Raw genomic sequence first — 15,439 nt, forward strand, 5'->3', positions numbered from 1 at the left:
CCGTGGTATGAGAGGCGAGGTTAGGGATAAACTTCCCTAAAAAGTTGACCATGCCCAGAAATCGGAGGACCGCCTTCTTGTCCTCTGGCGTTTTCATGGCTGTGGTAGCAGCCATCTTGTCCGCATCCGGCCGCACACCCAACTGGGAGATGTGGTCCCCCAGGAACTTAAGTTCCGTCTGACCAAACGAGCATTTGGCTCTGTTGGGGCGTAGGCCCTGCTCACGTATGTGTTTGAACACGCGCTGGAGGCGACTGATATGCTCCTGCGGGGTGGTGGACCAAACGATTATGTCGTCGACATAGACGCGAACACCTTCAATGCCTTCCATCATTTGTTCCATGATCCTGTGGAACACTTCTGAAGCAGATATGATCCCAAACGGCATCCTGTTGTAACAATATCTGCCAAAGGGTGTGTCAAATGTACACAGTTTCCTGCTGGATTTGTCGAGCTGGATTTGCCAGAATCCTTTCGAGGCATCGAGTTTGGTGAAGAGCTTGGCGCGAGCCATCTTGCATGTGATCTCTTCGTGCTTGGGAATTGGATAATGCTCCCTCATGATATTGCGATTCAGATCCTTGGGATCAATGCAAATTCTCAGCTCCCCGGAAGGCTCTTTTACACACACCATGGAACTGACCCAGTCGGTTGGTCCTGGAGGTCCTGCAGCTGCTGCTTGAGGCGGTCCTTAAGGGGTGCTGGGACCCTGCGAGGTGCATGCACCACAGACGTGGCGTTCTTTTTGAGTAGGATCTTGTAAGTATATGGGAGGGTGCCCATGCCTTCGAAGACGTCGCGGTGCTGGTCGATGATGGCGTCGAGTTGTGCCCTGAAGTCAGCGTCCTGGAAGGCAGACGTGTCATCAGGAGAGAGAGAGTGCACTCTCTGAACGAGGTTCAACAGCTTGCATGCCTGTGCGCCAAGCAGGGAGTCTTTCGAGGAGCCCACGATCTCGAAAGGAAGGATGGCTTTGCGTGACCTGTGCGTCACTTCAAGTTGGTACGAGCCGCTAGCAGGAATGACGTTGCCATTATAATCCAATAGCTGGCAGGCTGATGGAAGGATGGCTGGTTTGACACGAAGGAAGTCGGACCACGCCATGAGATTGGCGGAGGCACCAGTGTACAGGCGGAATCGTATTGGACCGGTTGACCGTCAGGGTGGTACACCACTCATCGTCTGGATCGATGCTGTATACCGACAGCGGCTGGTGTCTTTGCTTCGGGGACAGCCTGTTTTTCGTTATGACACCGACTCGAAAAGGTGCCTTCAGGTCCTTGGTATCACTGCTGTGTGGGAGGTCCGCATCGGATTCGGTGACCGTGGGTTGAATTGCCCGAACATTCCTGCGGGGCTGGCTGAAGCGATATGAAGTGGCAGCCTGAGCTGCTCGGCAGAAGACAGCATAGTGGCCAAGTCTGCCATATCGTAGGCATTGTCGAGATTTTGCAGGGCATTGCCGCCTTTAGTGGGCGGAGCCACAGTTGCCGCACGTTGTGACGTCAGCACGTTCGCTGCGCAACCGCGCCTGCGCGGTGCGGTCGTGTGTGGTGCGCGCCTGCGCATTACGTTACTCCACAACGCCGTCCCCTCGTTTGGTGCGCACAAGCGGGGGAGTCTGCGAAAAGCACGCGAAATGGCCGCCCTCATCCAGGCTGAGGCCCTGGAGGTGCTCAATCACTTGGACCCGTTCCGCCCCGTGTGGACCTTGCCACGCCGTTTCAGCCACTTGTATATGGGAATACCGATTTGTGGCGTTTTCATGTAAGACACAGGTCTCGATGGCGGTCGCTAGGGTGAGTTGCTTTACTTTGAGGAGCTGCTGATGTAGGGGGTCCGACTGAACACCGAAAACGATCTGGTCGCGTATCATGGAGTCGGAGGTGGGCCCGTAGCTGCAAGACTGTGCAAGGATGCGGAGGTGCGTGATAAAGGATTGGAAAGGTTCATCCTTACCCTGCAAACGCTGCTGGAACACGTAGCGCTCGAAACTTTCATTCACCTCTACGCTGCAGTGAGTGTCAAACTTGAGGAGGACCGTCTTGAACTTCGTTTTATCTTCATCATCCGCAAAGGTGAGCGAGTTGAAAATGTGGATGGCATGGTCCCTGGCCGTGGAGAGGAGAAGAGCAATCTTTCTGGTATCCGAGGCGTCCTCCCTGTCTGTGGCCTCAAGGAAGAGCTGGAAGCGCTGTTTGAATATCTTCCAGTTGGCCCAGAAGTTGCCGGCGATGCGGAGCGGCGGCGGCAGGCTGATGTTGTCCATGTTGCAGGGTGACGGAATGCTGGCGGAAGGCAGATCACTTGCAGGTAGGTCTAAGAAGTGCTAATATCCCTCAACTCCTGGTATCATGATGTGTTGGGTGTTCTGGATCACATACAGGTCACCAATAATAGTGCAACACTATTTTATTGAATCATTAACTGTTTAAACATACTTTGACGGAGCTGGACTTCAACGCTGGGCCTTAAGTACAGCTGCGCGGCCTGGATCTTGCCTAGCCTGAATTGGAAGGCTGGACGGGACAAGTACAAAACAAATTTAGTTTAATCAATTGGTCACGGAGTGACAATCTGACGTTGCTCCTCCGAGGAAGTTACGCACCTCAAGGATTTTGCAGTTGAGGCCTTAAAATGTTAGCTTTCAATATCTGTGCCCTCTAAATGTAAGTTTTACCCCTAGCAACAATGGATTTCAGATATATGTGAGCTGTTTGGGGCACCTTCGTGTTTAAGCTATTGTCATGCTTACCTTTACAAAAACAACACTCTTAATACATGTCAAAATAATTAATTGGCTGTGAATTACTTTGGGATTTCATGAGGAATTAATGGATGCTAAGGAAACAAGTTTTTTTAGGTCTTGAGCTTACAAAAGGAAAAAATAATCAGAAATTGGATCAGGAATGAAAGTGAGCAGAATTGAAGATACTGGGGATTGACAGCTGATGAAGAATGTATTCTGCACCTTCTGTGCTGTAATATTTAAATCTCAGATCTCCCTTCCTGCTGCTTATTTTATTATCTGCTCTCCATGCATCTGGTCTGTTGAGATGCCTCTGATTTTAGATTAGCAATGAGAGTCTGGTTGGGCATCAGGAATGAGAGTTGATCTTTAAATATCACTATTTGCAATACCTCTGCACACAGCCAAAGAAATCAACAGCAGTTGTTCAATTGCAGTAACCTTCAATAGCCACAGCATGCCGTGGAAGTACTATCAATATCATGAGGTCTTTTGAGATTGAATACTGCTGTCCACCAGAAATAAAAAAGATGCATTTCATAATTCCGTTTCGCATATACTGGTGTAAATTTGGGACTAAGAATTTTGTGTCAGCGAGTCTTTAATGAGAGAAATGCAGTAACTTCAGAGATTAAAATTGACCTGCAAAACCACATGCATGTAAATGTTCACATGCTCTTTTCTTTATAAAAGAGTGACTTTCTGAAAATGTTAGGTTATTTATATAGGTGTGCAGAAAGCCTGTGATTTTGACCTTTGACCATTTCCAGTTACGTAGTTCTGAAATGAGTTTTATGGTTTTAGTATTCGTTTTTTTGGGAATAAATGAATGAATTGAAAAAAAAAAATTAAGTGCAGCACGTAGGATTAAGAAGCAGGCTTGTACTTGAGATTCCTGCATATTAACCTTTTGTGGTGATGAATCTGTTGTGAGGAAACAAGGCAGTTCGCCAAGAGGACTGTTCATGCACAACTTTTAGTCAATCACAAAGAAATAAAGACCTGCATTTATATCGCATTTACATCCCAAAGCACTTTACAATATATGAGGTACTTTTGAAGTGTAGTCACTACTGTAACATAGGATGTTTAGGGATAGTCTCCACCTGCTTGCCTATATAGAAGAATTTGCAGGTAGGAGAGCAGAAACAAAAGGAAAATATTGTATGAAGGAAAAAACAAACATACAAATATTAGAATTTATTAAGTTCTGTGTATTTTGTAGAAATATTAATTCAACTTTGGAAATGATTTATATGACTTCTGTTTCAGCAATAATATTCCAGCGGAAACTAGGTTAGGGGCTGAGGAGATGGGAGATACTGATGTTGGAGTGTGGTAAGAGGCGCAAAGAGAGTGCCAAACAAATTAGGTCCAGATAGACTGAGTCTGCAGATGCTCAAAAACCCAGGAGAAAATATCAACAGCACTAGTATCTATATCTAAACATTCAACAGAAGAAGAAAGAATGCCAAAGAACCGGCACGGTAGCAAAGTGGTTAGCACTGCTTCTCACAACACCAGGGAGCCAGGTTCAATTCCGGGCTTGGGTGACTATCTGTGTGGAGTTTACATGTTCTCCCTGTGTCTGCGTTGGTTTCCTCTGGGTGCTCCGGTTTCCTCCCACAGTCCAAGATGTGCACGTTGGGTGGATTGGCCAGGTTAAATTCCCCTTGGTGTCCAAAGATGTACAAGCCAAATTAGTCTAAGCTGGTGTTTATGTTCCACAGGAGTCTTCTCCTCCTATCCTACTTCACCTAACTGTGTCACCATATACTTATTTTCCTTTCTTCATATTATTCACCTTCCCTTTACAAAGGACTTTTCTGATTTCCTTTGCACTCCCTCTTGCTTTTGCCCCATTATTGGTAGTCATGGTTTTAGCTGCCTCAACTGCATTCATCCCTAAACTATTGCCTCCCTCTTTTTCTCTCTCTCTCTTCATATCCCCTTTGTTCTATAAGATGCTCCTTAAAATCTATATCTTTATCCAAATCTTTGGTGACCTCTTTTAATACCTTCTGTGGCTCAGTGTTGAATTTTGTCTGATTATATTTCATGAAATACCTTGGGGCATTGATGATGCTATATAAATACTGTTGTTGATTTATTATTAGTCCATCTCCCATGACATTGCACAAGTCTCTCTTATGTGGCTCTGCTGTCTTCGTGTTGGCTGTTTTCCTACCTCTTTTTTTTCCCTTAACAACTCCTTTTGCTTATTTGTCTTTGGTGGGGTATGCTAGTTAATCTGATGTGAATATGGCAGAAAAAGGAGCCACCGTTGGCTGTATTTGGGATGGGAATGATGAAGTAAACATGACGTTCAATTACCTTTTTCTTATCTCCTCCAAATGTCCATATCTTCCCCACTTTTCAGGTCTATCATGTACCCAAATAATAAACAATGCAAAACATGCACAGTACAGAACAAGAATTATTGAAGATATAGGAACAAACAAGACGGGATAAGTTTAGAACAGTATACTTCAGGAACTAGTGCCTCCAGTTTTTATATTGGATCAAAAATAACAGGTTAATTACAAATTGAGAGGTAAAGGAAGATGTTGCTCTTTTTAACCTTAGTCTATTTGCTCTGTTTAGGTCACCTTTGCTCATGAGTCGGCAGGTATCTTTATGATACCGCCACGTGGTTCAAGTTCAGGTTATGATTAATAACACAGCACACCGCTTAGTAAGGATTAAAACAACGGTCATTTATTATATACAACAAGCAATATTAATACCCAAATACTACTTTCTATATAATAAACCTATCACTACTGGCCAATACTTAACTTAGGAAGAGCCCACCAGGTCAGGGAAACGAATGGCTTGTCCAATCAAATCTGGCCCGCGGGATTCAAAAGGCTGCTACAGGTCGGTGACTAGGTGTCTCTACCGGATAGCGATCGCTGGATTCAAACTTACTATTACCGGTGGCCGGTCTTGCGAAGGTCTCGAGCAGGCGAAGATGAGAGAGAGAGAGATCTGAACTTGGACCTTCACTTTTATAGGGCCCAGGGGCTTCCCGCCTCCCAGGGCGGCCCTTGACCCTGAGTCCCAAGTGATTGGATTCTGTCCCCAATCTCTGGGGTCGATGTGTCTAATGGTGAGGCGATTCCTCGATCGGGGGGTGGTCGCTCACCTGTCTTTGTTTCGGCCACTGCAGGCGCCGACAGGTCTGGCCCGGTATTCAATTGCTAATATGTTGCAATTGTTCCCGGGGATAGCCGATTTAACTGTGGATGTCTGAGTAGATTAGGTGTAAACAGTCCTGAATGCAACTGCGGATACCTGGGTTGATGGGCTGTTGATAGCGCTGAGTATCGATCTGGGCTACGTTCCCAGAGCTGAATATGCAAACCTGTCTGCAGCTGCCTGCTTGTGTCTTCTTGGCTGCTTTTCCCAGCAGTCTTTCGGGTTAGCCGTTTTAAACTGGGTTTTGGCCAGATTAATCGGAACGCAGCCATTTTACATGGCTACAAAGATAAGGCCATATAAGTAAGAAAAGATAAGTGTTTAGGGCGCACACTTCCATGTATTGCGAAATCAAACATACAGTACAGTATACCATACAGTATAGTTCATGGAAATCCCAACAGGAGTAAGCCAGATAAGGTGGAGTCTATAAATTTAAGACAGGGGTTCCACACTCTACAGAATGCATCAGATGGATCACAGATGTCAGGAATTCCATAGGAATACATACCATAATCAATTTATGCCAGCTTTGAATTGAAGGATGTTTGTCATTAAAGAGCAGAGGATATTCTTACGAGCTGCAAAATCAGGATGTTGGATACCCAGAATTAGGAAGGTAGGATTAAATTCTAAGGGTCTGTCAAAGATCTTCTCCAGTTCTTTGACTACACCAGACCAAAAGGATCTTAACACAGACCCATATGCAATGTATATAATCACCCTCGACTACTAAGCATTTTAGGCACACCAGGAATATAGCGGGATTAAACCTGTGTCTAAAACTAGGTGTGATATGTAAGCAGTGCAGTGTCTTAAATTGAATTTCCTTCATTTTATTGCAAACAGAAATTTTACTGGCATAATCCCATATACTACATCATGTTTCTTCATCAGTGTTATTTTCCAAGTTTTTTTTTACCAAGACGGTATCCAATGTACTAACGCAGGATCTAGAATACAGGGTATCGTAAAACTTGCTGACTAACTGTTTAAGCTCAGGACATTTTCCATCGGGGAAATGGAGGAGTCAAGACGTAAAGTTGTCTTATTAAGGAGAAAGTCTCAAGTTGTAAATTGTTTGAAAGGGGAGTGGCTTGGAATGACAAATTGTTGGCAGAGCTGCTCAAAGGATGACCAGGTAGCATCTCTGAACATGTCTCCCAGCCTACAAATGCCTCTATCCTTCCATGTATTGAACCCATGGTTCATAAGACCCAGTGGGAGGTCTGGATGGGAGAGAGAGCGGAAGTCAGTTTAGATCTCCCTTCTAATTGGCTGGGCTGGAATCCTGCCCATCCAAGTGGTTCAAATGACAATTGAAGTCATCACCCACAAACAAGTTGGCCGAAGCCAATTCTGCAAGATCCAGAAAAGCCTTAATGATAAACTCTGGAGAGTAATTCAGTGGATCATACACATTCATTATTGACACAGCTTGTCCCTGTACCAGCCCCATAACTATCATATACATGCAACCCTTATCCTTAACACATTCTTGCTGAACATCCTTACTACATGTTGAAAAAGAGGCAAAAAAAAGACCTGCCCCACCCATTTGTGACTTAATTTTAAGTGCTCCCTGTCATCCAGATGACTCCTGTAACAGGGCTATGTCCACTTTCTCCTTCTTAAGAAAAGAGAGTCTTTTTCCGTTTGATAGGATGATGAATTCCCCATACATTTCACGAGTGAAGTTTAATATTAGTCACTGCCATTGCATAGACCACCAGAAGAAAAGTAGGACTGGATTTTCACACCACATTCAGCCTTGTGCCATGACACCCCTCCCCCATCTCAAGTCATGCCAGAGGCACCAAAATGTCCCTGATGTTTTCTTTTCATGCATATAAGACCTGACTGTACTGATGCAGAATTTGGTCAACAATATAAAGACCCCATATAGTAGCAATACAACAAAAACACAATAGTTCTAAAGGGATGTTCCTCAATCAAAGTAATGACCCATAGAACTAGCCCTTCAGCCATACTGACATTACCAACATAGAACATAGAACACTACAGCACAGTGCGGGCCCTTCGGCCCACAATGTTGTGCCGACCATTTATCCTAATCTAAGATCAACCTAATCTACACCCCTTCAATTTACTACTGTCCATGTGCCTGTCCAAGAGTTGCTTAAATGTCCCTAATGACTCTGACTCCACCACCTCTGCTGGCAGTGCATTCCACGTACCCGCCACTCTCTGTGTAAAGAACCTACCTCTGACATCTCCCTTACAACTTCCTCCAGTCACCTTAAAATTATGTCCCCTCGTGATAGCCATTTCCGCCACTCTATCCATGCCTGTCATCACCTTGTACACCTCTATCAAGTCACCTTTCTTCCTTCTTCGCTCCAGTGAGAAAAGCCGTAGCTCCCTCAACCTTTCTTCATAACACATGCCCTCCAATCCGGGCAGCATCCTGGTAAATCTCCTCTGCACCGTCTCCAAAACATCCACATCCTTCCTATAATGAGGCGACCAGAACTGGACACAGTATTCCAAGTGTGGTCTAACCAGGATTTTATATAGCTGCAGCAAAACCTCGCAGCTCTTAAACTCAATCTCCCTGCTAATATAAGCCAACACACCAAAGGCCTTCTTAATAGCCCTATCCACCTGGGTGGCAACTTTGAGGGATCTATGTACCTGGACCCCAAAATCCCTCAGTTCCTCCACACTTCCAAGGATCCTGCCTTTAACCTGCATTCAGCATTCAAATTCAACCTTCCAAACTGAATTACTTCACATTTATCTAGGTTGAACTCCATCTGCCACTTCTCATCCCATCTCTACATCCTGTCATTGTCCTGTTGTAACCTGCAACAGCCCTCGACACTACTTACAACTTCACCAATCTTCGTGTCATCGGCAAACTTACTAACCCACCATTCCACTTCCTCATCCAAGTCATTTATAAAAACCACAAAGAGCAGAGGTCCCAGAACAGATCCCTGCGGGACACCACTGGTCACCGACTTCCAGGCGGAATACTTTCCATCCACTACCACTCACTGTCTTCTTTCAGCCAGCCAATTCTGTATCCAGATCGCCACATCTCCCTGTATCCCATGCCTCCTAACTTTCTGAATGAGCCTACCATGGGGAACCTTATCAAATGCCTTACTGAAGTCCATATACACCACATCCACTGCCCGACCTTCATCGATGTGTTTTGTCACATCCTCAAGGAATTCAATGAAGCTTGTGAGGCATGACCTGCCCCTCACAAAGCCATGCTGACTATCTTTAATCAAACTATGTTTTTCTAGATAATCATAAATCCTGTCCCTCAGAATCCTTTCCAGTATTACAGACGTAAGACTGACTGATTTGTAATTCCCAGGGATTTCCCTATTCCCTTTCTTGAACAGGGGAACAACATTTGCCCCCCTCCAATCATCTGGTGCTACTCCAGTGGAGAGTGAAGACGCAAAGATCATCGCCAACGGCGCAGCATTCTCCTCCCTCACTTCCCGTAGTAACCTTGAGTATATCCTGTTCGGCCCAGGGGACTTATCTATCCTGATGCTTTTCAAAATTTTCAGCACATCCTCCTTCTTAATATCAACCTGTTCAAGCCTATTAACCTGGTTCACACTGTTCCCACGAGCACCAGCGAATACTGAAGCAAAATATTCATTTAGGACCTCCCCTACCTTCTCAGACTCTAGGCACAAGTTCCCATTATCCTTGATCGGCCCTACTCTCACTCTAATCATCCTCTTATTTCTCTGACAAGTGTTGAACGCCTTGGGGTTTTCCCTAATCCTTCCCGCCATGCCCCCTTCTAGCTCTCCCAAGTCCATTTTTGAGTTCCTTCCTGGCTACCTTGTAACCCTCTAGAGGCGTGCCAGATCCTTGCTTCCTCAACCTTAAGTAAGTTTCTTTCTTCCTCTTGACTAGAAGCTCCACTTCTCTTGTCATCCAAGGCTCCTTCACCTTACCATTCCTTCCTTGTCTCAGTGGGACAAAACTATCCAGCACTTGCAGCAAGTGCTCCCTAAACAACCCCCACATTACTGTTGTGCATTTCCCTGAGAACATCTGTTCACAGTTTATGCTCCTGTCTAATAGGAGTATAATTTCCCCTGATACATGATATAACCTCCTCAACAAGAAGGAGAAGAGAGCCAACAGGGCGTCAAATGCCTCTCCCGTATTTTAAGCGCACCCATGAATACCTGTATCCACCAGCCACCCTTCAGCAATGGCATCACTCGATTCTGCCATGTTTAATACAAGGACAATAAGAAAATAGGACAGGTAATTAGCATGTGACACGGCTACTGTCCATAAGGATAATTGGAGTCTCCAAAACACTCAAGGACCAGAAGAAGACATTTAGTACAGTGCTCAATGTCTCCCATTAAGCAGGATAAATGACAAAATCAGACAAACAACACCATGAAACGGCAAAAGTCCGGATTAGAGCTTTTGAGGATTCCGAGCTGCAGAATATCAGTCCAATTCCCTGCCCGTCATGGACATAATGAAGGCCAAGGCAGTAGTCTTCTATCGAAAGACTGAACGGGGTCGTCTGATATCACTTTCAAGGTCGCAGGATAATGCATGGCACAATTCACTCCAGCTGCCTTGAGTTACCTTCGAACGCTTCCGCTGCATCACTGCGAATAGTCCTGGAAGAAGGAAATCCTCACTCCCTCATGGAGACAGGCCCCACCACTCCTCGCCATCTCCAGGACCCTGTGGCGATCTTTAAAATTGTGGAAGTGAATAATTTTAGGCCTGAGACATTGATTGTCCCTTGGCCCCAAAGACAGGATATAGTGCAGCTTTACAATTTGAAACACCCAGCCTTCATATCAAGCATAAGAAAACATGGCAGCCAGTTCTCAAAGAACTTAATAGGAACATTACCCTTCACTCCTTCAGGCAGACAGATGACTCGGATATTCTTTCTCTGACCTCAATTCCCCAAATCTTCCAGGATTTCTAACATGCCACATAGCTGATTTTTGCAAGGATTGAATACGAGCTTCAGTTGAAGAACCAACATTTTTGACTTTTAGGATTCTCTCCTCCGTTTCATCAAGCTTTTTATTGATATTCTGCAATTCAAACACATGAGAACTTGGGTTTTGTGTCAGCATGCCGAGTCTCTGGTCAATAACTCTGATAATGTTGGCAGCCATCATTTTCAGCACCTTGAGAACACCTCAGAGTGCTGGGTCAAGAGACTGATTGAGGATCAAATCACCACGGGGAAAAGGCGGCTCCACCCCCGTTGAATCCGGCTACACCTTTTTATTGCCGGATTTCTTCACGTTTTCCGGTATATTCTCACCAATACTAGTCCAGAAGTCTTCGAGGGACATAACATCAAATGTTAGATCATGGATGAGGCAAACTAGGGCTGGGCAATCAGGATAAATGACGGATTATAATGCGAGTGGTCCAGCACCTGCGAAAAAGCTGCTATTTCCACGCCCGCATAAACTGATCCTCTTGCAGCCATGTCTAATCCAATCCTCACCAATGTGTGTACATAAAAAGGAAATCTAAACAGTGATTAAAAATATGATTTTAATTGATTTCTCCTCCCTGACTGAATAGTAGGGTCACATCTACTGTTCTAGCTTAAGCTTAGTTAATTCAGAACAGCGTGTGGATTGAATCTGTACTTGGCAATATGGCTCAGCTACTTTGTTGAGTATTGGAAGATTAAAATGTTCAGTTAGCAAATATTGTTTTAAGTGTATAAATGTATGGAGAGTGAAAATATGTTCTTAAAGTCAATGGTTCTCTTTCCATAACCTTCTTTATCTTGTTAATTCTGTTTTCAGTGCCCACATATTTTTTTTTCTCCTTCTCCACAGTGAGGCTCACATCCGGGACGTGATTCTTCACCAGACTTCAGGCCGGATTCACAATAAAAATGTTTCCACTCATTTAATTGGCAGCATCAACAGAGGTAAGTGTATGAGTCCTTAAATGCCATCATCAGCGATGTAACTAAGGTTGAAGTGAAGAGACTCCCAAGTTGCATAATTGTTGAGGGGACGCCTGCCAGGAGCATCGAAGGCCATGGGAGGTGGTAAGTAGCTGGGTGCCTCCACCTTAGATGTGCAGCCTGGGGACGTACCTTGACATAGTGGTAGAGCTAGAAGGGCAAAGCACATCGAGGATCACTGAGGGAGGGGGACGGGGTTGGAGAGTCAGCTAGGGGAGAGGGGCGGGTGCGGGACGATGGAGATGGCACCATCGGGAGGGTGGGGGAATTGTCAAAGCACAATAAATACCTTTGTGCGCAACTAGTATGATGCCTCTGTCATCTTCTTCCGCAATCCTTGGTCCATGTCTCCAGGCATCTCCCTTTTCCCGTGGCACTCACCAACCCTCCGGCTGTGACATGTCCCTGGAGCTGTGCCCCATACCCTAGGTGTTCGGATGTTGGCTGCTGCGTGTGTGGTGCTGCCTCCGGCAATATTCAAGCACAGTGAGCAGGCATCAATGTGTGATTGGGATGCTGGGCAATGACTTCCACCCACGGAAATCCACTTGGGTTGTGCTCACTTAACCACGATTGCCAATTCCCAATTAGCAATAACCTTCAGCCACGTAGCCAGAGGCCTTGGCCGTCGGTGGGGGTTATGGGTGGTCGATGTGACAAACAGGCAGGGACAAGGGTTGCGCCCGAAAGGGGTACACATGATCCAGGGGTTGACATGGTGGTGCTGCGCGGTGTTGCCCCTGGGTTCTCCCCCCCCCTCCCAACCCCCGCCGAGCACTAGGGTGGGAAGCCCATCACCCCCCGGCTCTTTGCCTGTGAGAAAAGATGGCTACTCACCTCCTCAGCTTCCCTTTCGCCAGATTCACGTTTTTGAGAAGGAGCACTAATCGGCTGGGGAGGCCGCTGAATGATGGGAGGCTGTTGGATATGGTGGGACTCTCGTTAATTGTATGGAAATGAGGCTTAAGTCGTGATAATTGGTTTCTTGCCATGCTACGGCGAGATCCCGATTTCGCCTACAGGAGCGGGCCGGTTAGCATTGCAAACTCTCTGGTACCTGGCATGGTTCTCGTTTTTGGCCTCTGTTCCCTTGAGCAAGAGCATAATGAGGCCGGAGAATCGTGCCCATAGAGTATTGAACAAAGTTGGCAGGAAGGATTGGATAATTCAGGGAATTTAGTCATGTTGGGGCAGGAGTATAGAATTTTGGGGTTGGCTTCTCAATTTGGCTGTTCTCATTCAGTCACATTTTACATGAACTACAGACAAATGTGCAGTCAGCCAACCGAATATGACAATACCAGAATGCACTTTGGAACTATTTACGTGAATTAGCAGATCTTTTTGTGACTGCATTGCTATTTAGCTGCCAACTTGGGCTGTTCCTTTAAGGCCAGAGAATTGTGGATGTAAGAGTTATATTTTTTTCTTGGCATTAAGTATTGCCTGGATAGAGTGAATGAAATAGAATATGTTGTGAAGGATCACACTGAAGAAAACCTTCTTAATTTTCCTTTCATTAAAATTTTTAAAAATAAAAAAAAATTTTGTTTATTAAGGGACAGTTTAGCGTGGCCAATCCACCTAGCCTGGGTTGTGGGGGTGAGACCCACGCAGACACAGGAATAATGTGCAAACTCCATAGGGACAGTGACTCGGGGCTTGGGATTGAACTCGAGTCCTCAGCGGCGTGAGGCAGCAGTGCTAACTACTGCGACACCGTGCCGCCCTTCCTTTCATTCAAATTAATGGAAGGAATTTCTAGCAGACAGTAGAAGAAATCTATGAACATGAGATTTGTACAGAACTTTTATTTTGTTAAAGACTGCGGCGAACATGCCACACAGTGTTTCATGGGAATAAACCTTTCTTTCTAAGTATGATGAAAGTCCTGAAGGGGGTGCAGGCACAAGAAAATAATGATAACTGTCCCCGGTAAAACATTTCAGAATGCAATTAGATAAGTTTTTATATGTTAAGTCCTTAAACGGATAAATCTAATTGAGATTTTAAATGTGTTCCCTAACCAATTAGTTTGCACTATTTATCACCGAGATAGCTGATTTAATAGGAGTGCATGCTTTACTATGAAATTTGATCTAGCTATATGCTAACCTCAGTTTTATGAATTTGAGGAGGTGCTGAAAAAACACCTCTCCGCGGAAGGTAAAATAAACAAGTGGACGTCTTAATTGAATAGTGTGGCCAAATTCCCAGGAGTCCTCAAGTTAGAAGATGTTTCATTGTCTGTCTGATATTTTTCTAAATTCTCTCCTGCAGGTGCTGATTCATTCTGCCTTACTGTTCCAAGGTCACTATCAGCCCCCTAGTACCTCACCAAAGTGGCACTGTTCACCTGTGAGGCTAAAGTGTCGTAAGGTTGTTCAGTTGTGAAGGGACACCTGACATCCATGTGCACATGCTGCCAGGAACAGTCACTGGATAGCAGCAGTGAGAAAATATTGCCTGTTTCCCTCCCTTCTTAAGCCCAGTGACATTGACACCAATTGCTGTGATCTTGCTGCCAAACTGGCCACGGTTGCCATTTTCTCGACCCCTAAACTGAACATGGGACCTTCCTTCTCTAAATGGATATGTACTATTTGCCCATTGAATCAGTTAAAGAGCACATTATTCAGGTTTTACTACTCTGTTTAAACTTAATTTATAAGCATTGAATGTTAGATTAATCCAGGTTAGGAGACAGATATGATGGAATGACAACACAAAAGTGCTCCCTAACGACATGGGTTCCCTGCCAATGGATTGGATTGGATTGGATTTGTTTATTGTCACGTGTACCGAGGTACAGTGAAAAGTATTTTTCTGCGAACAGCTCAACAGATCATTAAATACATGAAAAGGAAATAAAAGAAAATACATAATAAGGCAACACAACATATACAATGTAACTACATAATGTGTGACAAGTGAGAATCTGGAAATGTAATGGTTGGTAGTGGCAACATCCAAGGGATATGCCCCGAGACCATGTTAATAGTCAAACATAATTCATCAGTTATCCCATAACGGTATATAATTGTGTCATTTATTTAAGATGAAAGAGTAATCCAAGTCTTTTTTTATAAATTTAGAGTGCCCAATTATTTTGTTTTCCAATTAAGGGGCAATTTAGCGTGGCCAATCCACCTAACCTGCACATCTTTGTGTTGTGGGGTGAAACCCATGCAGACACGGGGAGAATGTGCAAACTCCACACGGACAGTGACCTAGAGCCAGGATCGAACCCGGCTCCTCAGCGCCGCAGCCCCAATGCTAACCATTGCGCCACATGCTGACTAGAATAATCCAAATCTAACCAGATGTGGGGAAACCAGGTTTTACCTGGTGTAGATTAGTTCCATTCACCCCAAACTTCCCAAAAACTGGAAGTCAAGTAGATTTAACTTTTTTGAGAGCAAGTGCTGTTTAATACTTGAGTGGAAGAGCACCCTGTTCAAATATCATTCTGTTTCTGATGTTTCTAATGTTAATCTGCGTTCAATAGA

The 15,439-nt window shown here is 44.9% G+C and overlaps 1 protein-coding gene across 2 annotated transcripts in view; it reads left to right on the forward strand.

The window, feature by feature from the left end:
* The window catches only part of itfg2 (integrin alpha FG-GAP repeat containing 2), a 156,906-nt gene that overhangs the window by 76,332 nt on the left and 65,135 nt on the right, over positions 1 to 15,439 (forward strand). For both annotated transcript variants that reach the window (XM_072484676.1, XM_072484675.1), the window contains exon 7: positions 11,797 to 11,891. In XM_072484676.1, coding sequence (XP_072340777.1) covers positions 11,797 to 11,891 — 95 coding nt within the window. The remainder of the gene's footprint in view (positions 1 to 11,796; positions 11,892 to 15,439) is intronic.

The sequence above is a fragment of the Scyliorhinus torazame genome, chromosome 19, assembly GCF_047496885.1.
Source record: "Scyliorhinus torazame isolate Kashiwa2021f chromosome 19, sScyTor2.1, whole genome shotgun sequence".
Lineage (NCBI taxonomy): Eukaryota > Metazoa > Chordata > Chondrichthyes > Carcharhiniformes > Scyliorhinidae > Scyliorhinus > Scyliorhinus torazame.